This window comes from Paramormyrops kingsleyae, chromosome 17 (genome assembly GCF_048594095.1).
Source record: "Paramormyrops kingsleyae isolate MSU_618 chromosome 17, PKINGS_0.4, whole genome shotgun sequence".
NCBI classification, from domain to species: Eukaryota; Metazoa; Chordata; class Actinopteri; order Osteoglossiformes; family Mormyridae; genus Paramormyrops; species Paramormyrops kingsleyae.
The window spans coordinates 21,568,827-21,593,795 of record NC_132813.1 but is presented as its reverse complement, the minus strand read 5'-3'; the positions used below and the strand labels follow the sequence as shown (position 1 = coordinate 21,593,795).

The 24,969-nt window shown below is 48.2% G+C and overlaps 1 protein-coding gene across 7 annotated transcripts in view; it reads left to right on the top strand.

Annotated features, from left to right (window-relative positions):
• The window catches only part of stard13b (StAR related lipid transfer domain containing 13b), an 81,921-nt gene that overhangs the window by 37,848 nt on the left and 19,104 nt on the right, over positions 1-24,969 (top strand). Inside the window, exon 1 of one of the 7 annotated variants that reach the window (XM_023826160.2) lies at positions 2,777-3,152. The exons of 3 other annotated variants lie outside the window; for them this stretch is intronic. In XM_023826160.2, the coding sequence (XP_023681928.2) occupies positions 3,029-3,152 (124 nt within the window). In that variant the 5' untranslated portion in view covers positions 2,777-3,028. Of the gene's footprint in view, positions 1-2,776; positions 3,153-9,169; positions 9,601-11,779; positions 12,069-18,946; positions 19,180-24,969 lie in introns of those variants that run through there. 3 more of the 7 variants (XM_023826159.2, XM_023826162.2, XM_023826164.2) reach the window with 3 other exon arrangements.

The following is a 24,969-nucleotide window of genomic DNA, read 5'->3' as shown; positions in this document are numbered from 1 at the left end:
GGGACACCGAGAGGGGGGGTGCTGAGCCATAGGCACGCTCCGGGTTTATAATAGGCTGTGCGTGTGACAGTGAAGTGGGGCTGTAAAGCATGCAGGACGGATGAGGCGACCCCCCCAGACAGGACACCTGAGTGTGCCATATGCATGACCCGAAGGGCTGCTCCTGAGCTCCGGACGAGGCAGCTGAAAATAACCCCCCTCTGCTTTCTGGGGACAGCTGTCACCCCGTGAGTCATGCAGTAATGTCCAGCAGGATGGGGGGTCAGGAAGCCTGACTAGAACCAGGTCAGAACTCAGGGATGTCCTGCCAAAGGACTCTGTGTGACTCTACAGGAATATACACGGTTATAAACACACACACACACATCGGGTAAACATATCTTTGTGGGGACCGCTCTTCCATTTCTATGGGAAAAATGCTAACGCTAACTATGACAACCTTAACCCCTGCAGCCCTAACCATAACCATAAGTAACCAAGCAAAATACAAGAGTTTTTGCATTTTTCGTTTTTTCATTGCAGTCATGGATTTTTATTAAATTGAGTAAAAAAAAGGGTATTCTTAACGTTGTGGGGACATTGTGTCCCCATAAGACAAGGTATACCCGCTCACACACACGTTCACACACACACGCGCACACACGGCCTCTTCAGACATACAGAATCACTTAAAGCTGTCACAGAAATGGGCAGACCATCATAAAGCTGGAAGCAGTATCGCTCAGACCTAACTGGATCCAGTCTTTCCATTTTATGGACTAATTTATGGCGAAAATAAATACCCTGAAAAGTACATTTCTGAAGATGACCTCTCGCCCAGTGAAGTGGTTGCATTTACTCATTAATGCAATAAAATTAGTTATTTAGGTAGTACTGTAGTATGCTTTTGCGGTTGAGATTCTGCCTATTTTTACACTGTGCGTGACTGGCACAGCACAGTCACTGCATATTCACCATTTGGGGTGCCTGTGGTTTGGGGGGGGAGGGGGTTGGCCCCCTTATGTGGGCTGCTTTCTATGTTATGTGTATCCGGCTGCTTTCCAGACACACCCTGCATGTGTGGTACGTCCCACTTTACATGTGCGCCAGTTTGGTCGTGGGACACTTTCTTTCCCCTTTGTGTGGAACAGCCGGTCTGTGCCATGGGTGTCGTTAGGTCCGATAACTCTGGGCTGTGGCCCCCAGTACCTTAGCCCTGATGCCAATCTTCCTTCAAAAACAGAGCAGGTCAAGCCCCAGGTAAGCCTGACTTAGCCTCAGATCGTTTCCATAGCTAGAAACTCCCCTGGTTTGTACCCTGTGTTCTTGGGGCTGTTTCTTGCCGTGTGTGTGTGTGTGTTTGTGTGTGAGGAAGCTTTGCAGCTACTGATGGAAGTAGTGAGGCTTTAAATCCTGTGGGGTGGGTGGCGACTCCCATTTGCTTCCTATTGGCCACATTTGTTGTTCCGGCCAGTGATTGATAGGCCAGTGTAATCCCACCCAGCGCGGTTTCTGAGGTCTCCTGTCAGGCCCCCTCACGATGGCAGGAAGGCCACAGTACACTGGTGCAAATGCCTTCCATTCTTCCTGCGATCTGCTGATCCAGCTCTCCCCCAGAATGCAGGCCCTTCCTCTTCAAATTCTCAAGCCAGGGGAAATTTTTAGCCTTGACCCATGACATGTAAACAGAGGAGCGCTGTCCCCACAGATAGACCCTTTGCACACACAGTGAACATACACACACACACAAATGCAGTGCACATGCACACAAATATAGTGCTCAGGCACACAAATACAGTGCACATGCACACGCACACACACGGACTCAGTCCTCTGAATTTCCCCCCAGTTTCTCTTTCACATTTTCCAGCTTACTTGGCAGAGCATGGTGTTTTCTCCTGAGCTCGGCTGCGTTTAGACCTCTCCGATGGGAAGACCACAGCTCAGCATTATATTCATCCCTTTTGGTTGCCGATGTGTCACTTACAGGCATGGTTCCATCTTAGATATCGTGAAAGTTCTGCTTGACTTGCTTCTGTATCTGTCAGACTGCGCTGAATATGACGTGCAAATTTTCCCAGTGTCACCAAAAAACCTAATGACAGACAAAAAATAACATCATGAGGTCTTTGTATGAATGGATAAACTAACAGAACTGTCTCACGAAATGTTTTAGTACATGTTTTGAATTCCACCCGGAAAAAGAACTATTCGTATAAATGATAAGGAGTCTTGATCAGTGGTCGCCATCCAGCTGATCGCCATCGACAGGTCGATCGGCAAATTACCGTTGCGAATCACTATCAAAGACTATTTCTTTGTAAAAGTAGCTCGCTGGCCTGGACTATGTGTTTGTGTAAACCTGTCTGTCTGTGGTGGTTCCTTTGCGGAGGTTTGACAACAGCTGTGAAAGGTAATCTTTGATCCAGGTAGATTTGCCACTTTCAGTCTGAAGAAATACAGTACATAGAATTTGCCGAGCGGTGGCGGGTCTCCCACTGTACAATAATGTGTATAATGAGTGTATTAATTATTATTTCTAGTACTAAATGGCCCATACAGTGTTGGGCCCCCTGAATCTGCCAGGGTATCCATGCCCCTCTAACCCCCCTACTCATACTAACCTTAAAGACGCATAAACGCGAACGTGTTGCGGCCGGCTTTACATTAAGTGAGGCGGTGACGGAGAAGGCAAACGCGCTCCGGAGGGGCGGTGAGAGACAGGGAGGGGGGGCCGCTCTTCTGTATATGCAGCAGCCCCAAATGGAAACTTCAAATAAGCGCACATCTGGTCCAAGCTTTGGTCGGTCCAGTCGTGTCGCCGTATAGGGACGCGAACAAGAACATCGCAGGGAATATCTGCAAAAAGAAGATCTGAATTGGCATGCATTTACGAGTCGGAGATAAAAGGTTCACTTTTCGCGTCCTTCAACGATAATCTGCGGCGTGAGCACCCCATCTGAGAAGGCATTTTGCTGTTTAATCTGGAAGATCGGCGCGTCTTGTCCGGGGGGGGACATTACATTATTATCATGTGTCAGGGTTCACAATGACAACGAAGCGAAAGTCCGTGCGGCTGCGGCTCCGGCGCTCCTTCAGCGAGCAGCTCCGATACTCCACGTCCAAAGCTTGGGATTTACTGTGGAAAAACCTCCGGGAGCGTCGGCTTGCAGGTCAGCAAAGCGAATCTCTCTGTACGTAGTATGGAAATGTCACTTAACTTCCCAAATAAACTTAAATGGCTTTTATTTTTGGAAGGTCTCATTTTATGCAAGTTCTCACCCATCGCCCCGTGTTGTTCGGTGGGATTTACATTATTGGGGAAAATTTAATGCAATTTTATGGTAATTTAAAGTAGGCTAATTACTACACTTTAACTATTACTACAGTTTTTAGCAGAATGTCGCTTCACTTGTGAAGTACATATTGATAAGTCGTTCTTTATCATTTGTATTTTGTTATCTTTTTGTAGTTTTATCTCCACAAACTATCCTCTATACATGTAATAGGCCTACAAAAAGCAAAGTGTAAATTGTATTTGGGGAATTAATTTTAACACATGTGTCAGCAATTTTTCTTAAAAACTGCATAATTCGAATTTGGCCAAAAACGCTGTTTAATCGCGGGGAAATTTGGCGATATTGTGGGCAACGGGAATATGGATATTGTGTGTATTAAAATAGCATCATACATACAGTTATCTCAAACGCTCGGTTGTTAAAGACGCTCAGTTAATTAAAAGCTTAAAGGTGCTAATCGAGCATTTTGCGTCCTACCGAATTATCCCCAATCTCGAGCATCCCTTCGATGTTCCGCTGTTTCATTTTCAGTCAAAGGTTTTTTTACAGTCCACACGTTTTCCTGACTGCATTTGTCTTGGTAAATTTATTTGACTGTTTAAATTGCGTCAATCTTTCTTGTTTGTCCCGATACTTTTGAAAACCGATCTTGATTTCGAATATCAAAACTGGCCACTGTATAGTAACACCTGGACGATTTTCTTTTGTCTTAACATCCCAAATACTACTCTACTAACAGGTATATAATATTATTTTTTAAATTAAATGTATTATCTGTGTTTTTAAATACTGCCGTCAAATGTAATGGATATAAATGAAGTGTATTTTATATTAACAGTTACGTTTCTGCAGTTACATCCCTTTGCTATGCATCAGACCTGCCGCTAGGTGGCACTTAAAGCATAACCGAGCCTCTTATCTGTTGTGTGCGCTTTCCTGAAAGCCAAAGTGTACCTTTAATGAATGACGGATTGAAACCGACTGTGTGTCTTTGTGTTTTACAAGAAAAGCTTGATTTATTTCCCCATGCCGTACCCGCAATCTATCACTAGGTGGCATAATCCAAGGTCACCTGCCATTGATCGGCCTGCTTTACATTGGATGCGTTGTAAAATGTCAAATGGTCAAATTGAGTTTGAATTCTAATGCAGCTATTATAAATCTGTGTGGTCTGAGTAATGCTTTCATTTGTAAAAATCCTAGGATCATTAAGTTGGTTGGCAGCACTATGCCTCATGTGTACAGTGTACGGGGAACACGTCGGTTCAGCTGTCATGGCCAAACACCTTATTAGTTCACCGGCTGCACTGTGTGTCACTGGATCCTCGACATAACAAACCCTCATTCTCCTGTGCACATATTTTAGGAATGTTACATGCATCTGGCGGGGTCCCATCAGCTGTGTTTAATATTCAGGCTAAACAATGCACCTTATATGGTGACCTCAGACACACCTTCTGTGGCAGATGGGTCTAGATGGGCTCCATGGAGGGTGGGTGGGGGGGGGTCCTGTCACAGTCTTACTTTGATGTGGAATTTCATATCTACCTAAAGCAGGACGGGCCGGGGCACCAGCCGAGGGAAATGAAGTGGTGTGTGGGACATCTGCAGGCTGCTCTGTTACTTACATGATGAGTGGCAGGATAGGCATGGACCAGTAGGTGGAGCAGCAGTTAGGGGAGCCGCGTGCTGGACACTTTTGACTAAAGCATGGACCACACAAGTCAGATGCATGGGCGTAATAAGCTCCTACATTTGTGTTTCCCCCTGCGGGTGCTGGGTGTTTGCATCAGTCATGTCACAGCACAGATTTTTTTCAAATGAGGCCCCCAGGCTTAGGAGCTAAGACCAATTAATGTCAAGGAACCAGAGGTGGCGGCACGTGCTTGTATTTAATGCTTTTTGTTGTCATGCAAGCTAATTAATCATGAAACCAAAACTGCTGTCAGAGACAAAGCCTCCCAGATCATGGCTGTCTGGAAATGTTACTGTTAGGGAGAGGCATTGTGGGAAAAAAAAACATTTATGTTAAACTTATTATTCCTGTATAAGATGAGCTTCATTACACCCAGGAGGATGTTCTTGTGTGTGCAGCAGCAAGATATATAAAGTACAATATAGATGGTCAGATGGTTAGGGGTTTGATTCCCAGCCCTGGCTATTAGGTGAATTGGTGTGTCTACATTGCCCTGAATGTGTATGATTGTGATTGTCAGCGTGTTTTCATATGGTACCTAGAGGAAGGCAGAAAAGCCCTTCGCTCCCTGCACCTGCTGGGGTCACATTGGGTCGTCATGGCCCCCAGCGCTTCCCAGGAATCCCAGGAGCGAGGAGCTTTTTCCATTGCATGTTCAGGCTGGTTGAGTGTCGACTTACCTACGCATCTGGTCAGCCATCTTTTTTGGGGGGCGGGGGCCCATGTTATCCAAGCCCCCACTTCCCCTCAGCATGGGAGCTGGGATTTCACAGCATGGTGCTGCAGCTTGTGCCATGGAGAGACGCCGTGTGCGCAAGTGCAGGGGAGCTCAGGCAGGGGGCCATCACACAGGGATGGCGGGGCAGAGGCACAGGCAGGGGGCCATCGCACAGGGATGGCGGGGCAGAGGCACAGGCAGGGGCCATCACACAGGGATGACGGGGCAGAGGCACAGGCAGGGGGCCATCACACAGGGATGGCGGGGCAGAGGCACAGGCAGGGGGCCATCGCACAGGGATGGCGGGGCAGAGTCACAGGCAGGGGGCCATCGCACAGGGATGGCGGGGCAGAGTCACAGGCAGGGGGCCATCGCACGGAGATGGCGGGGCAGAGGCGCAGGCAGGGGCCATCGCACAGGGATGGCGGGGCAGAGGCACAGACAGGGGACCATCGCACAGGGATGGAGGGGCAGAGGCACAGGCAGGGGCCATCACACAGGGATAGCGGGGCAGAGTCACAGGCAGGGGGCCATTGCACAGGGATGGTGGGGCAGAGGCACAGCAGGGGGCCATCGCACAGGGATGGCGGGGCAGAGGCACAGGGATGGCGGGGTAGAGGCACAGGCAGGGGCCATCGCACAGGGCTGGCAGGGCAGAGGCACAGGCAGGGGGCCATCGCACAGGGATGGCGGGGCAGAGGCACAGGGATGGCGGGGCAGAGGCACAGGCAGGGGCCATCGCACAGGGATGGCGGGGCAGAGGCACAGGCAGGGGGCCATTGCACAGGGATGGCGGGGCAGAGGCACAGGCAGAGGGCCATCGCACAGGGATGGCGGGGCAGAGGCACAGGCAGGGGAAAGTAGGGAGAGGCCCTGTGGGCAAGATGGAGCCTGACATCACTTTACTTCAGCAGTTGGGTCCCATCAGATCACTAAGCTCTGTTGGTAAGGCTGCCAGGTTCCTAATGTGGTCAGTTCTTCTTCTGACCGACCTGGATCCCTTTCATGGGTCACATTTCTCTGGTTTCTAAACACGGAGAGCAGCCAAGGGCAGTCGGGGTGAGGACCGGAGCACAGATAGCTTGCCACAGCAGTGCATTATGGTTATTCTATGGGTGGGGCTTCTTCTGCTCTCCTTCTTTGTCCTCTTCTCCATCTCTGTCTCCTAAGAGGCAGATTAAGGAGCTGTTGAAAGCGAGATGTTTTGAATCAGTGATTCCTGACTGCTTGCCTCATTCGAATTCCAGGACATTTTATTTATTAGTATTTATATATTTTTTTGGTTCTGGCTAGAGGCTGAGATTTTTAGTCATTTGTAAATAAATCATGTTTTCTCCCTGCCTGCACTTTCTGGCTGCTGCGTTTATTTAACTTTTCAGTCACCTGCAGGCTTTTTTCACTCTAATAAAAGTGGCTATTAATATTCAATCAATTTTTTTTCATAGATCTAATTTTCTTGCACCTTAATTAATAGTCTCATGCCTTATGTAATTTAGCCCAGCGACTGTATAGATTAATTGGGTCAGTCATAAGATCCATGGAAATAGAAAGAGAGCACGGATCTTCCAGGTTTAAATTCCAGTCGGGAATTTGCGGTTTTACCTTTTGGAGAGACGCTGAATTTAATCCACTTTGGTAAACACCCAGCTCTGTAAAAGGAAGAGTCATAAAATTGCAGAGTCTACAGTATGAGGTTTGGCTTGGCAAGTATATTGCAACAAGAAGAATCTATTTTCTTCCACTACCGTGTCCACATGAAGAGGATAGAAGGTTCCGGCTGAGGGTCGGGGACCCATAGCTGCTTTCTCAACCGCGTGAATTCACAGGGATGGTTTGTGTACTGTATGTGCGTGTGTGTGTGTGTGTGTGTGTGTGTGTGTGTGTGTGTCTGTGTGTGTACTGTATGTGTGGGTTTGCATAGACCACAATTGAGGACCAAATTGTCCCCAAAGTGTAGTAAAACCTGAAATTTCCCTACTTTTGGGGACATCTTTTGAGGTCCCCATTTGGATAACCTCAATTTTATAAAAATCTGTGAATGCAATCAAAAAAGTAAAAATGCCAAAAGTCTTGTATTTGGGTTGGTTACTTATGGTTAAGGTTAGGAATGGGTAGTGGTTAAGGGTGTCGTGATTGGGATTAGGGTTTTTCCCATAGAATTGAATGTACGGTCCATATTTAGATGAAGACCGATGTGTGTGCGTGTGTGTGTGAGTGTGTGTGTGTATGCGTGTGTGTGTGTGTATGCGTGTGTGTGTGTATGCGTGTGTGTGTGTGTGTGCATATATGTTTAGCCAACCAAGTAAATGAAGCCATTTAACAGGAACACAGGAATCTGACCCTGAGCAAACAGCCCCAAAAAAACGTGAAAACAGATATAAAAACAGAAGAGGGCATCTCGGGAGGAAGGGGGTGTGCAGGGGCGAGGTGGTGCTGGGGGAGGGGGGGGCTGTTTATGAAGTGCTCAGAGGCGATTGGCTCTGAATCGGGCCCTTTGTACCCAGGCCTCATGGATCGAAACACAGCTGCTGTGTTTGGCTCGGGGGGGGGGGGGGGTTGTGTTCCATTCAAATGCATGGCGATCGGCTGGTAGCCCCCCGCCCACCTCTCGTTCCTCCCCCAGCCAGCTGTGGGTGTGGTCAGCGGCGAGGACATGGGGGTCTATTTAAAGTGTTATGACTTCAATTATTCCATGTTGCTGGAGAACAAATCCCTCCTCAGGACCGGCATTGCTCTGGGGGCTCCAGCTTTCCATGCCGCACGGCCACGCTCCCCTCTGCCCATGTACGGAATGCTGTACTGGTGCCGGTGGTGCGCTGCTTTTACTGGAAACATATAGTGTCACATATAAAAATATTAGCACATATGAATAGTGAAGGCAAATGTAATCTGTGTTGTAGTAGGTTTATGTATTTCTTTTAATTTAATTCTTGTATGTAAAATCCACTAAAATGTAAGTATGGGCCTTTGGGAAGCTGTCCAATATTTCAAGGGTGAGAGGAGAAAATGTGAAATATCATATTTAATATTTGATTTCCAGTGTGACCGCAATCCAACATGCTTCTTTTCCTTGAGGCAAAACCAAGGTATCGAACAGTTTAGGAGCTAATTTCAGTTTTTTTCAGTTTGCAAAAATATTGTTTAGCACCTGAAACCTCATTAGGTTTCACATTCAGAAAAGTGCAAGAGCTTTGTGAGTTGTAAAGCACCCCCAGTCTGGCTGATTAGTATTCACCCCCCACCCCCCAGCCAGACTCCCCACAGCTGGCCCCCACCTCGGGCTGGATTCCTCCTGAGTAAACTTGGCACCTGCGAGGACGGCCACGCTGGAGGGGAGGGCCAGCTCTCTGGACGGGTGTGGCTTCTGCTGTGATGTTTTCCTTGGCCAGCCCACATTCCCCGTTCCCCCTCCTCCTTTCATCCCTCCCACCCCCGTCTCCTGTGTTTCAAGCATTCCAGCCCCGTTCTGTCCTTCCCTCCAGAACGCAGGGAGCTCAAGGAGGGCTCACGCAGGCTTTAGCTGTGGCTCAGGCAGGTGGGCAGTGCTCTGTATCTATTGGCTGCTCGCCGGTCATGTGACCCGTGACTAAGAGAGAAGAGTTGGCACTATTCCTCCAGGCCAGCTCTTGCCGTTTCTCTTGCTTGCCAGTTCACTGCACTCCTGGACGCTATCGCCGTAAGTGCGTGCGTTTCTGTCTGCGATTTGGGGAATTTCGAGGGCCTCTTTCAATTGCCCGGAGCCGTCATGTTCCGAGAGTTTCCAGAAACACAGAGCAGAGAGTGCCTGGGCAGCATGACCCTTGAGACTCAAGACATATACCTGAGGATGGACTACCGCCGGCGCCGATCCGGATACCGGCTCGGGAGAATCATTGCCAGACAACAGCTACTGAAGAAGATATGTCAAGGTATGGAGGGCCGAGGGCTTCCCCTGGGCTGTCAGGTCGTGTGTCCCATCCCAGGACTCCACGACTCAGACGGATCGAATGTTTAATCCCAAAGACCATCCCTGATTTTACTGTGCTCCACCTCGAGTTTCCATAACAAGTTAGTTTTGACTTTTAAGTGATTTCCTCTGTTGCTATGTGACTCTGTTCCATTTGCTTAACCCTTGTGTTAAGTTTATCTTAGACTAAGAACCCAAGTTCTGCTTTCGTTTGCCCTTGGTGATCTGTTCCTCAAATGTCTTGACCCTGCTTTGTGCGAGTCAGGAGTGCGAGTGAGCGATAGCAGCCTAGAAAGACATTTGGCAAGGTTGTCTTTCCTGTACAGGACACAGGCAGGTGTTTTGCATGGAAAAAAAATCAACAAACTATTGTAGATTAATGTTGTGACCTTTGGAACGTGGACATGAATGTGGGAAGATAAGATACCTGAGGAAGTAGAACAAATCCAAAAGATTGTTTAGGTGTAAAAGACATTTTGTTTGTATATATTTAAGTCTGTGTGAGGTGAGTAGAAACTCTCACAACAATGTTGTTTATTGAGTGTAGCTAAATCGGACATCCTACCAGATATGATTATGTAATTACTGAAATGTTTGTTTGTGTTTGTTTATTTGTGAGCCACTCACTTTATGACCTCATCTCATCGATGACGGCCTAAAGCCGGAGGTGTCCTTGTTACCAAGGACGTCGCCTATAGGTGATGAGGTCCATTCCCGCCGCAGCTTAAATTGTCCCTCCCCTTACCTGGAGGCTGCTGTTGTAGGAGGGGCTCTACAAATAACACCACTGTGGAAAAAGCCCCCACCCCGAAGCTGGACTGAAGGGAGTCTGCCACTCTCATCATGTGTACTTTCTAGGGGACTTTTTGTGACCATCTGCCTGAGTCAACATAGACAGGGACACCCAGCTACCACAAACAAACACACGGATGGATATTTCTGTGCCGTCTCAGGGTCACCGTACAGAGACATTACTGTGTGCTGCTCAGCTGTTCCCATGGCGGCACTGGCTCATGCCCTGGTAGACACGCTTGGGAGCGTTACCCGAGCGACGTGCCAGTAGCCAATGGCATCTCACGTAGCTGCACGCCGAGGTGGGTGTCAGCGACGGCAGCCTGATTGTCTGACCAACCAAGCAATACAAACTCTTTGTCTCGATAGAGATTTTAATTAAAAATTCAGACAATTGATAATATCGCCCAATATAATTTTATCGAATTAAGTATTTTGTCATGTTTATCATGTGTTTAAATAGACATTTCAGATGCTTTCTCGCCAATGGTGAAAAAGTCCAGGAGTCTTCATATCTGTCTATTTTATCAGCCACCCAATCTACAGGTCAGGCCTTTTTCAGGAGGGGGTTTATGGAATCTCACGATTGGTCTGCATGCACTATAAATCAAAGACATGTGCCTTGCCGTCGAGCCAGGCATTTATGCAGACAGATAAAGAATGTTGTCTACAACTCTTCATGCTGTGAATGCAGCAGGTAATGTGCTGTACTTGAAGCATATGAATTATCTGTAAATCGTGGAGCCCTGCAATGGACCAGAGCCACATCCAGGCTGCCCGTACCGCATGCCCTTTATCTCCTGGGATCGATTCCAGGCTCACCATGGCCGTGTACTGCCTAAGTGTGGATGGATGGATACATGCACATTATGACATTGTTTTTATACTGATGATTTAAATGGATAGAAAAGGTTTCTGTAGATTTTAGCTCCTCAGTCTGCTGATGTTTATGATATCAGGGGAAGTGATTTTAAAATAATTATGCTGACACTTCGCAGGTGTCACTGAGCTTGCAGCGTCGTCACTTAAGCGTGTCACATGATGTGTCACATGAGGTCCCTCACGACGGAACGAAAGTATGACGCGTGAGCGTGATTCTCAAAAACGTCCCCTTTGTGGATTGTGTCTTTTTCCCCCTGTGTTTCTCTGAATTCCCGGCTGTGTGACCTAAAGTCACTTCTGGTCACAGCAGCTGAACAGGTGGCCTAAATGGCAGCCAGCAGATCATACATTAACAGCTGTGCAGCACATACCAGTGTGTATGGGGGTTGATAAGGGGCTGTACTTTCCACGATCCCACTCGCTCGAACCACACGTTGTTTCAGCGATAGCTCAGCATGTGGATTAAAGTGGAGATGCAGGACCGATGGGGCAGAGACTTGTTAAACTTAATGCCGGCCACGAGCTTCTCTGCCATGAACTTCTGCCCAGAAATCTGCCAAAAGCCATTTCAACATTGGGGCCACACGGTTATAAATTTCAGCTGTGTTGTGCTGTTTGTCCTTAAAGACTCATTTTCCCAACTTCACGCGTTGCACCAGCAAGGCGCTCCCGACTGAGAGCTTCATATTTTACATCTTTAGGGAGCTTTGAAGAATTAAGTGAGGTGGACTACGTTTTATAAGTAACACATGCGAGGTAAGCCTGGTTATCAGGAACTGGTTATCTTTTTTGTGAAGTTTTCTTTGTGGCTCTCAAATGTTTCTGTTGTGAATCTAGTCCTGAATCTTGCCCTCTAGCTATGCTGACCTTTGGGAAAGATGGGCTTGGATCCGTCTGGTTTGTTCTGTCAAAACATGTTGGAGGCTGATAAGCCTGCTGCAGATTTTTCAAAAATCTTTGTAATAGCTGATTTAGGACAGTCAAAAAAAAAAATGAAAACGAAAGAAAATGATTCCCTGATCCCACCAATGGTGTGATCGAGAGGTACTCCTGGGAATACTATGGGTACAACTGTATGCCAGCAAAGATCAACGATCAGAATCACACGGAGTATGTTACCTGTCTAAGACACAGGAGGGTTAAGAAGATCATTCATTGGCAGATGCCACCCCAGAGGGACTTTCACTGGCTGCCCAGCCACATTCCAGCTGTTGGGGGTTTGATGGGGGGAGGGATTGAGTGACCCTGCCTGACTCATGTATTGTTTCATTCCAAATTCCGTGGAGGCTTGTGGAATTGACCAACCTGGTCACTGATTGGTTGGTCCTGGTGGGCGGGCTGTGATTGGGTGACTCCAACCCCAGAATTCCTCAATGAGAGCAATGAGACAGAAGGGACACAAGGTGGTCAATCGATGTTCAGAGGGAAAATATGTATGGGATGCCATAATGAAGCCTGTTGATGTTCCTGGATCTGTAGTAACACCGGAGGGAGAGGGGATTTGCGGGGATGCCGCAGATACCTAGCCTGCCAGTGTTTTCACACCCTGCAAACACCCATCTGGAGAGCAGACTGAAAAATCCTTCCAGCTCACTCACAGATCAGGCCTTCCCCTGCTCCTCTGATCATATCATGTGACACACACACACACACACACACACACACACACACATACAGAGGTTTGTAATTATATCTTTGTGGGGACTCTCCATTCATTTCTATGGGAAAAACCCCAATTGCAACATGACAACCTAACCTTAACCATAAGTAATCAAACAAAATATGAGACCTTAGGGATTTTTACTTTTTTGATTGCATTCACAGATCTTTGTGGGGACCTGAAAAATGGTCCCCACAACGTCAGAATAACAGGTTTTTATTACATTGTGGGAGATATTTGGTCCCCGCAATGTTATATAACCCTAATACACACTCACACACACACACACACACATAACAAACTGACCCTCTCCATAGGAACATGTACATACCCATGTAGTCATTTGTACACACAGTACATACTGAAAGACAGGCATTATTCATCTCTGGCATATGTGAATTATCGGCAGGGGTGCCTCCTCAATCTTATTTTAAATTTTGGCCCCCACTTCTCATATGAAAACTGCCCTAAATTCTGTCACACCCCCTCACGGTCTCTCACACACACAGTCACACTAGCACCTCTATATGGTACTCAATCAGCTATTCATGACTTCATGGGGGAGAAATTTCCTGCTGGAACCTTGATTCCCTTCCCTAAATTCCTACTCAGTGTTTCCTCAGCCTCAGATCGCTCACAACGGGGGTGTGAGTCCTTCTAAATCTGGAACTCTTTAGCGTGGCCGATATTTGGAGATCCTGCTCAATTTGCTGGTATTATTCAGCAAATACGTCTGCCAGTACTGCAGGATCATTCGGCAAGTTTGTGTTGTTCTCACTAATATAATAGAAAACAGATTTTGAAACTAAAACCAATAGTTGTAACAACTGTTTCCTAGACACAGGGAGCTTTTATACCAGCAGTGAATCAGAGCCTGGTTAGAAAAACCATCTATGCCTCATTGACGTTTATACTTAAAACAGGGGAAATTCATAATAGCGGGCAGAGCTTATTAAAAGTAAGAAGCCCACGTCGTTGTCGTGCGGATTTTCCCCGCTGACCTCTGCCATGCTTCTCTCACATTGTAGGGGTCCTGCTTTCCTGATCCCGTTGTTTCTCACTCTATCCACGCTTACCACTGACAAAAATGCATTTGTGTGTGTTCCCAGTAGGGGGAGCACTACAGGCTTGGTTTCTGACCAAAGCTTTGTCCTTTATAGAAGTGTTTTTTGTCTTTTTCTACCTTGAGGGAAAGGGGACTGGGGGCAGGGTGTCCATCATACCTCTGTGGGGACTCTGTGGACTGGGGGCAGGGTGTCCATCATACCTCTGTGGGGACTCTGTGGACTGGGGGCAGGGTGTCCATCATACCTCTGTGGGGACTCTGTGGACTGGGGGCAGGGTGTCCATCATACCTCTGTGGGGACTCTGTGGACTGGGGGCAGGGTGTCCATCATACCTCTGTGGGGACTCTGTGGACTGGGGGCAGGGTGTCCATCATACCTCTGTGGGGACTCTGTGGACTGGGGGCAGGGTGTCCATCATACCTCTGTGGGGACTCTGTGGACTGGGGGCAGGGTGTCCATCATACCTCTGTGGGGACTCTGTGGACTGGGGGCAGGGTGTCCATCATACCTCTGTGGGGACTCTGTGGACTGGGGGCAGGGTGTCCATCATACCTCTGTGGGGACTCTGTGGACTGGGGGCAGGGTGTCCATCATACCTCTGTGGGGACTCTGTGGACTGGGGGCAGGGTGTCCATCATACCTCTGTGGGGACTCTGTGGACTGGGGGCAGGGTGTCCATCATACCTGAGAGTCAACCAGGCACCAGCTACTCAGAGATCATTAACTGAGTGTAACCTCCACAATCCACTTGCACCTCATCGCCCTCCGGACTCACTGCAGGGTGGCTGTGTGTGGTCTGTAGCTGGCGCCCTGAGAATGAACGCAAGAGGGTGAGAGCCACCATACTGGCTCCCGGCCGCAGACTGACAGCCGGTGATTCTGCTCATTTGGATTCCAACAATTCATAGTCTTCTTATTGTGCTCCTGCCTCCAAACGGTTTACACTGAACTCAGCCACTGCAGTTTTTAAAACAAAGTGGAAATTTGAAGTAAAGGTCAATTATATTGACAACTGTCATATAAGAGTTAAGAAGGGGAGCATTTTTGAAACACCCCGATCTGTATTTCTGAGCAAGATTAGTACCACAAATTGTTTTAGTAAAGAGGTACAAACAAGAGCTTTGCTAAACTGTAAGCCAGCTGGCGTGTGTGTCCCCTTAAAGCCAGTGCGTGTTTGACGTCATCACCATGGCGATACCCGTAAGCTCTCCTTCCTTATGTCATTTCCTAGCACTTCCAGAATGTCTGTCTGCTTTGGCACGGGCCGTATTGTTCCCATGGCGATTTAAGAAGAATTTCTAAGAGGATGATGTGTTCCTGTGCTCTCTTCTCTCCCTGCGAGGTTCCCGGCGTGCGGGCAGCTGGCCGGCACCGGGCCGTAGCGGCACCTATCCGGAGCACGGTAACCGTAGCGTGTGTGGAAACACGGCAGAGCTCTCCAGAGCCTATGGAGGCGACAGAAGGGGGCCTCACTGTCTGCCACACCTAGACTTATGGATGCGGGACTTAGAATGGGGGGCGGGTGTAACCACTTCTGAGGCTTTACAGCACCCCCCGCCCCCCCCCCCCCACACCCACATCAGCATTCCTCAGGTCTGTTATTCATGTGAAGAGGAAAACAGGTTTTTATTCCTGAAGTGGGTGCTGGGCTGCCTGCTGAGAGACTCGGGTCCATGGAGCTTTTCTGAGTGCCAGGTGGGGGAAGAGACGCCCCCCCCCCCCCCCCCAACCACAACAAAAGATAATGGAGATAATGGCTGGCTGAGCTCTGCCGTGGATGTGAATCGGCCCATGAATGTGAGAGTGGCAGTGTGCCAGCTCAGGCAGAAATTAGGGATTCGTAAGAGGGGCGTCTGATTGGTGTGTGGGGAAGGCCCAAAGGTTCCCATATGCAAACGATGCTCTAATTTCATTTCATTGTAGTTAAGGGACCCATTCACTGCAAGCCCTTTAGCATCTAATTGACGTAGTCCTGCTTGGAAAATTAATCATCAGAAATCGATGGATGGCACTTCCTGCACTGATCCTTGCTGGCTTTAATGGGTTAATCGCTACTGTTTTATAGCAGCGGGTCATGTGACCTGTGGCCCGTTGTCACGGCCACCCAGCATTTAATCACGGACCTCATCTGGGTGTGGATGGGGCCCCTGGATCCTCAAGGGTCAACTAGGGCTGCTCCTCCTACACCTGAGGGGTGGGGGGGCTGGTGCCGGTGAGGCCCCATAGCCTTGCTGCTCCCACCTGGGATGGGAGGAGGAGCAGGGAGCCTGGTACCATGTGAGTCTGTGGAGCCAGAGTAGCTGTTGGATATTTGTGGGCCAGTTTTTATTGTACATTCTGCCGTGATGAGACGTCTCCTAATATTCTCCCCTCTGTAACTTAAATAAAGGACCATGTGACAGCAGGACGTAGGGCTGGGCATGTCGCTGAAGGGCAGGAAAAGCCTTCTGAGGGTGAGAGTGATTTAAAAGCACATTGGGGGCATAAGGGAATTCCCTAGGCACTGCTGGGTCAAAGGTCAGAGTACGGAACTGAAAAACACAGACTACGCACCCCTTTGAATTTCAACGGCTTGTCGTGGACTAATGCAAACAGGCTGTAAATCAGAGCGGCCGTCGATGGGGGCGGGGGGAGGGGGGGTTAGGGGAAAGCCGGCCCACGTCACAGCGCCTTTAATCATCGCCATCTTCGGAGACGTGCCTGCCGGCGGGTGCGTGTACCTGGGGCTTGTGGGACGGGCACCGTGCCCTGCTCGTTCCACTGGCGCTGAACTTTCCCCGAGGCTGAATGCGACAGCTGGTCCACATGTCTGGTTAATGACTGACAGGATGCCTACATGTGACAGGAAAACAGCCCATGCGGCACCACAGCCGTGAAGAAGCTCTGTGTTAGCTGGCTGGGGGGGGGGGGGGGGGCCTGCCCCAGGCATCCCAGGAGAGCGCCACAATGAGTCAGTTAGCGTATATATATGCGAAGGAGAGACGGTGGGCTGGGGCGGGCGGGGGGGGGGCACCCATGCATACAGAAACAATGCAGACAAGCCACACCAGACAGGATTGTGCATAGTGTCACCCTCGGGGGACGGTGGCAGACGGGTGAAGAAGCAGACATACAGTCCAGGGCACACAGGAAGGCGGCAGGGAGGCTGAATCACAAACGTGAAGCCTTTGGTGTGGCACCTCCTCTGGTCATGCCCGGCAGGACAGGATGGAGGCGCTTTTCAGCTACACTGCAGCCCTTTTCTTACATCATTAAATAATTCCTGAACAATAGTTACTGCAGCTGACATGTTTTCTGTTGCAATAGTTGTTGTGCTTCGTCTTCTCTGCGTGTGACCTTTTGTAATAATAGGCTTCTGATTGCAGAAGGCAAATATAGGAGCAGTATAGTTGTAATTTGCTATTAAGGAAATTTAGAATGTTCTCCTTTAATGTAAATAGATGCTTTTTTTGCAGCTAGTTTGTGTTATTTTACTTGCTGTTTGGTGCCCTCTGCTGGGAAAATGAGAGGCACGCACATATCTAAGTGTCATCAGGTCTTGCAGGTCTCAAAGCAGCTGTCTTTGGGCAAAGTATTTCATCATCTTGAGGCTTAAAATAACACATCATCAGCACATGGTCTCCTAGGCCCTTTCAGTTCCTGCTGAGCTCCTCTGTCTCCAGATGTGTAACGCATCTCTACACCTGGGGAGAGGGGATGTGTCACGTCATCGCCTGAGGAGTCACTTATCAAAACATGTCTCTCTTTTTTCCCCCTTTCTGGCTTTCAGTTTGTCGCATCCACACACACACATGTACACACACATGTACTCACATAAACACATACACACACACACACACACATGTACGCACAAACACACATGCACACACTCACACACAGAAACGTGCACACAAACATGCACACCCACATGCACACACACACACACACACACACACACATCTTCATGCTCTGCTGTGTTGAGAACTTCCAGTCCCACCAGTGACAGATTCCAGTTAACGTTGAACAGTAGGACCAGGCTACTGTACCCATGGCAGGCAGACTGGGGAGGTACAGTGTGACTTACTGGGAGGAATCCTCAGGCATGGCCTTTGGCCTTTCACTTTGACACGGATAATTAGACCCACTTTGTCCTTGGGGAATAGCCTTGTCTTTTATTGTTCCTGCCCCCACTGGGGGTCTTTCTCACGCTGGGGGCCTACGTCTCACACCTCCCCTGCCTCGGCGCCCGCCCCAGCCCCTCGCTCTGATCTCTCCTCTCTGGGCTCATTCTCAGAAAAGCCGGAACTCAACCCAGTTACCCGCCCCCAAACTACACACCCAGCAAAGGACCCCCTGGAACCAGTCCAAAGGAACAGAAAGGTGGGCCTACTGGCGCGTCCTAAACGGACGTCTCTTCCAGCGCTGAGGGGGATCCGTCTCCCCCAGACACTCTATGCCATCGCCATCGCTGCAGCTGTAATGGTCGGTTTCCCTTGAGAACTATGCAGAAAAGCAGCCCTCTAACCCATGCCAGACGTGCTAAAATGGCTTGATTCGATTTAGTGCCCTAATTGAACCCGGGTCAAGTAAGGACTCACCAGCTGTTCCTCGTGTACTCACACGCCCCCCACCCTAAGTTAGGTCCTGTCACTCCCGGGGAACAGGCCTGTGGATATAGACAGGGATTGTAGTCAGGGGCTATAAGTTACATTGTCTTAGGCAAACAGGGCTCAGAGTGTTCGTACATTGCACCGAAACGAGAGATCTAAGCTGTAGCACCCCTTCATGGGGTTGGGGGTGGTGGCGGCGGGTGGGGGGGGGTTACTGTACACAACCCAGCTGTGCTGTAGCCCTCACTGGATTAGGGGCGGGGAGGGGGGAGGGGACTGAGAGACAAGTGAGAAGACCCAGAGTGAAGCCCGCCGGAGTGAGGGAGAGAGAGGGGAGGGGGGGGAGAGAGAGAGGTAGGCAGGAAAATAGAACAAGTAAAGGGCAAAAAAGTAGAGAGAGTGGGAGTAAAGAAAGGGCAGAGAGAGACGAGAGGAAGCCGAGGAGCGAGTGGGGCAGAGAGAAGCGTCTCGGCTTCAGCGAGGTCCAGCCTGAAGACACTCCTGATCTCCCCCCCCTTGCAAGCTGAGGGCCACGGATGCGGTACACAGAGGTACAAGAACCCCTAGCAGGCATCCCGAGAGGCCGCGACTCCTCATCAGTACTGCTTTATTACCTCTAGAATAATGTCTTTAGCTGACGGAACGCTGGCTTAGCTTTGATCTCTAAATGAATGGTTTGAGTTTGACCTTCCTAAGTATTTCTCCACTTGAACGGAGAGGTTACCTTGTAAAGGTCTATGCCGCTGAGTTCACTGATTTTATTGCATTGGGTATGTCATTGGGCTGGCTTTGTAATTCTCTGATGATGTTCCGGTGGTTTTACATAGAACAAATAATGAGCTGCAATGCCCTAAGAGGTCGCAGGAATGGCTAGAGGGATGACAGGGAGATGTGTTTAAGCTAAAAAGGAAATAGCTGTCTTCAAAAGCTGGACTTGATGTCTACAAAACCTGGAGCTGACACATGCCTCCAAGATGGATGTCAAAACACTTTAGCATGTGTGGGAAAATGGCTGTGGTCCAGAGTCTGGAAGTGTTTATCTAGTGCACAGACGCTTACAGGGGACTGCAGTATGTATAACAGCGAGAGCCGTGCTGATTGATTCCAGCTCCGTGGAGCATCTGGCCATGAGGCTAGATGACAGGGGTTCTGGAAGCTTTTGGTCAGGGTTAGAGGGTCTGTTATTGGTATGAGACAGTAGACCCACATGATTGGGTGCCCCTTTGATAGGGGTAGGCGTGACCAACGGAGAAGGTGCCTAAATATGATCGGGTGGTTGGCTTTGAGGGAAAGAGGGTTTGTTGCTGATTGAAGCAATTTTGGCTGTGACATCACTATGGAAGCTGGTTTGTTGGTTAGTCATTTGAATCGGAGTGCCTGAGACTTTCAAAGTGGTGGGCAGGAAGGAGTTAAATTAGAATCGGAGAGGAGTGTGGGGGGGTGGTCCTGAATAAGCCACTCAGTACATTAGTTTATTTGTTATCATGTGTATTTGTGATCACAGTCTTACAGATGCAACATGTTCATGTGTCTGCATGCTGGGTTAAGACTTTAAAGCTATACAAAATAACCTAAGATTGTAGTTCAATAGTATATGAATTATTTGAAACATAACATGTAAATGATACTTAAAAATGCATCAAAATGGATTATCAGTACAAGTAATATTCTTCCTTATTCATTCATGTCTCTGTAAAAATGCATTAAAGGTGAAGTTTTGGCAGTAGCGCAGTAAGCGAAATAAGACAAAATAGAAAAACACGGTACTGATCAAATCAAGGCGTCATGTAGCAATATCTTATCCACTCAGTAAACGAACGCCTGGTTAGAACTAATAATGAAAATTAACATTAAAGCTGATGGAAAAAAAACATGATTTTCGACCTTTTATGAAATCGTTCACTTTGAATCTGTTGCTGAATAATGGGACAGAGGCGGAGGCGGAGCTGCGCTCTGGCAAGGCGTGATTTTGATGTAAGGGGGCGGGGCTGGACCCCACCTTGCTCCGTTTGTATTTAAACCCTGGCGGGTGCAGCCTTGGTCCAAAAGGGATGATGATTTGCAGCGTGCGGGATGCTGTGAGTGCATGATATTATCAATCTGGCTTATTACTGTCTGTGTCTGGGAGACTTTTCCTTTGACTGGCTTATCCAAATATTCCTCTTCTCAGAGAAAATACCATGTCAACAATGCAACATAGTGTCCAATGAATCTTGCTTCCGAACAATGTAACTAAGACACATCTATGACTATAACTACAGCTTATGTCATCTTGTGCTCTAAAATTCTGGAATTTTTGAGAGTATTTGGATAAATAACCATATTAAGTATGATGGTGACACACGAACCCAGCTGCTTGATGCTTCCACAGTCAAGTCTCTGCATCTTGAATAGTAATCATAGTGTGGCAAAATGTGTTTACGGTTAACCTGTCTCATCGACACTCGCAGAACTGTTACAGTCTCATCTGATTCCTAGGAAAACAGGGCTTGGTCTTGTTGTGTTGAACGGCTTTTGTGTCACAAATGCTGGGTGTTTTAAACAGCAGTTCAGACATACATTGGCCATATGTGGTTTGGGAAGTTCTTCATAGCAACCGTTACCAGCAAAAGGGTTGGTTTAAATAAAAGGACAGGATGACATCTGCTCAGTATTGGCGTGCTTGGAGATGTTTCTCAGCTTCTGGCTAGTTAGATAAAGCAAGTTGGACCAAGGGTCTCAGCATTAGATCGAAGTGCCAACTCAGACGGACCCTGTGATATGTGTGCATGCTTCTGTGTGGGAGTGCTATAGCAATGTATCTCAATCCGGTTTTCAGGGACCCGCCGACAGTCCACGTTTTTGCTCCCTCCCAGCTCCCAGTAGGGCAATATCCCAGGAGGGATGTGAGAGGGAGCAAAATTGTGGATTGTCTGACAGAGAGCTGGGAGGGAGGAAAAACTTGGACCGACTGTGGGTCCCCAAGGACTGGATTAGGAAACTCTGCTATAGTTTTACATTTTTACATTCCTCATGCTCTCCTTGCTGCTGAGAATTAGGGGCACCTGTTTGCACAAACAGCAGGGAAGAGCACTGAGCTGGAGATGCCAAAGACCTCACTGACGTAAATGGGAATTCATAATTGGAGAACAGCGCAGAGCGATCCCTCTGTTTTTATGTGCCTTGGAAAAGCCAAAAAAAGTACCATGTAAAAGTTACAGGTCAAGCAGAGGGAGGGCAAATGAAGTAGAGGAAGAAAATGAGAAGCAAACAGCGACCAAGGCAGCAGGAAGGTGGTCTGGGAGGCACCGTGTCCCCTAACCCAGGTGACAGAGCATCCCCTCATATTAGTGTCTTTTGATCTCTTGATCATAAGTAAATGCTGCCCCGCCTGCTGCTCTACTTCCTGCCATACCTCCTGTCCTACCTGCTGACATATCTTCCCTACCTTATCTTCTACCTTCTCTACCTTATATTCTACCTTCTGTCCTAGCTTCTGATCAACTCTCTACCCTGCCTTCTTCCCTATTTTCATGCTTCCAGGCCTTTTCTCCTACCTTCTGTCCTACCTTTTCTCCTACCTTCTGTCCTACCCTTTCTCCTACCTTCTGTCCTACCCTTTCTCCTACCTTCTGTCCTACCCTTTCTCCTACCTTCTGTCCTACCTTTTCTCCTACCTTCTGTCCAACCTTTTCTCCTACCTTCTGTCCAACCCTTTCTCCTACCTTCTGTCCTACCTTTTCTCCTACCTTCTGTCCAACCTTTTCTCCTACCTTCTGTCCTACCTTTTCTCCTACCTTCTGTCCTACCTTTTCTCCTACCTTCTGTCCAACCTTTTCTCCTACCTTCTGTCCTACCTTTTCTCCTACCTTCTGTCCTACCTTTTCTCCTACCTTCTGTCCTACCTTTTCTCCTACCTTCTGTCCTACCTTTTCTCCTACCTTCTGTCCAACCTTTTCTCCTACCTTCTGTCCTACCTTTTCTCCTACCTTCTGTCCTACCTTTTCTCCTACCTTCTGTCCAACCTTTTCTCCTACCTTCTGTCATACCAGCTGCCCTGCATTTTGTCCTACCTTCTGTGCTACCTTGTATTCTACTTTTTGCCTGAATTTCTGCTTAAAACCCCCACACCAGCCAATAGAAGCTTACAAGTGCAACAATAACAGCATTTTAAGAAGTATAGCGCTGCACTCCAGCACAGGGGTCCATTAATACCTGCCCCGTTTTACTGGCCTATTTCATCCATGTTAGTCAGGGTAGGTCTGATGAGACCCATCATGCATCTGATTTTTAAGGGCTTTTTTGTCTCTGCTTGTTGGGATGTCTGCAGCAATCATGACAGCAAGGATATAAGTTTGTCTGAATTCAGGCTTGATGCCAGCATCAGTCATGGCAAAAAAAAAATAAAAAACTTAGGCTGTGACTGATGAAGGAGAATGGAATGTGAATGCAGTGCAAATCGACAAAATAGTCTTAGAATATTTAGATACCTCTGAGCTTAGACGTTTTGTCTTATGACGGTCCATAAAATATCATAATCATTGTTTTTCTTTTATTGATGTAAATCTGTACAGCTCTTTGGTCGACCTTGGTTGTTTAAAAGTGCTCTATAAATAAACTTTGATTTGATTTGATCATATCTCACTTCACATAAATATCAGCAAACTAAAGGCTTGATAATCTTCATGTCCACAGCATCCCATCGTTCATGTACCTGGGCAGAAAGCAGGCCCGCGGTTAAGGACCTGACCTCATAGCCCAATGACTGGCTGTCTCGGCCAGCACGTCTGCATAAATACATGGAGTGGGTGACTTAGCGAGCGGCACCGGCGCTGCCGCTGAAATGCGCTACCCGACTGGGTGACTTAGCGAGCGGCACCGGCGCTGCCGCTGAAATGCGCTACCCGACTGGGTGACTTAGCGAGCGGCACCGGCGCTGCCGCTGAAATGCGCTACCCGACTGGGTGACTTAGCGAGCGGCACCGGCGCTGCCGCTGAAATGCGCTACCCGACTGGGTGACTTAGCGAGCGGCACCGCCGCTGCTGCGCTACATTCATGATCCCACTAGGGGTTGGAGAAACTCCGGGCTCTCTACTAATTAAACTCCCTCTGGAAGAAATAGGGGACCTTTATTCCCACGACACCGGCAAAATGACCCGGGGGCATTGCGATATTAATTAAGGTTCCTGCTTTGCCAGCAGCTCTTTATATAGTCGGGACCTGGGGTGTAGCTTTGATGTCCGACAAAAACACTTGCAGGGAGTCTCCGGCCAGTCAGTCGCCATGCTGAATGGGCATGTATGTTTTTTTTTTTTTTGGGGGGGGGGGGGGGGGGGTTATATACCATATTTACCCAGTCTTTCTGCTGTCTTCCTGGTTACCATACGAATAACAGAGATGTCTGACTGAGTGGGATACCTGCTGGGGGCAGGGCGAGTGAGGTCACTGTGGGGGGGGGGGGGGGGTGCCTATGTGGCAGTGAGCACTGATTGAGTCACCCAGTGGCAGTGGGGAAAGGGAGACGATATCTGGTGTTGCTCGTCATCCAGAGCGTCTCCGCAAGAGCCGACAGGCATGTAGCGGAAACCTGCGTCAGGGCCTCGGTTGTCCTGACAGTAGGGTGACCACCTAATCCATGTCAGGAGGGACACTATGAGCTACAACAGGATTTGTAAACTACCATTTCATACATTTCAATTAAAAGGACCAGGATTTCACTTAAGCACTGGGTTCTTGCCGTATGCTGATTGGTCAGTCTCCTATAATCATGCATATGTGTCAGTAATGTTAATGCGAAACAGCTGGATGAGTCTTTCAATCTAGGAACTAACCAAACATTTTAGCAGAGCACAGAATCCTTTCAGCTTTAAAGTAGTTCGTAAAAGCTGAAGTAGCTCATAGTGTCCCTCCTGACATGGATTAGGTGGTCACCCTACCTGACATCGGCGTCACAGCATGCGGGAATAACAGAGGAATGCGGGGCTTACCTGGAAAGTGACTGCACTGTGTTCGAAGGGGGTGGCCAGACGCTTCTCGGGGCATCTCGAAAGACCAAACCTCGCTCTGGGTGTCGAGTGTAATGTGTGTGTGGCACCTAGAGGATGTGTAACATGCAGGAGGTCACATTATTATATATGCAGTAAATGTTTTTGTATCTTGCAATGTCTGGACCAAACCACTGCCAGATAGGTGAACCTAGCCCCAATATTCCCGATAGCTTAATACAGTGTTAATTTTAGCAAGAATTTTAAATTTAGTTTTAATCTTAGTCACTTACTGAAAATTGTATTTGGATTAAAGTCATATTTTAGTCTTTTGGTTTTGTTTTGGTTAAGATTTAGTCAGTAGAACTCAGGTTTAA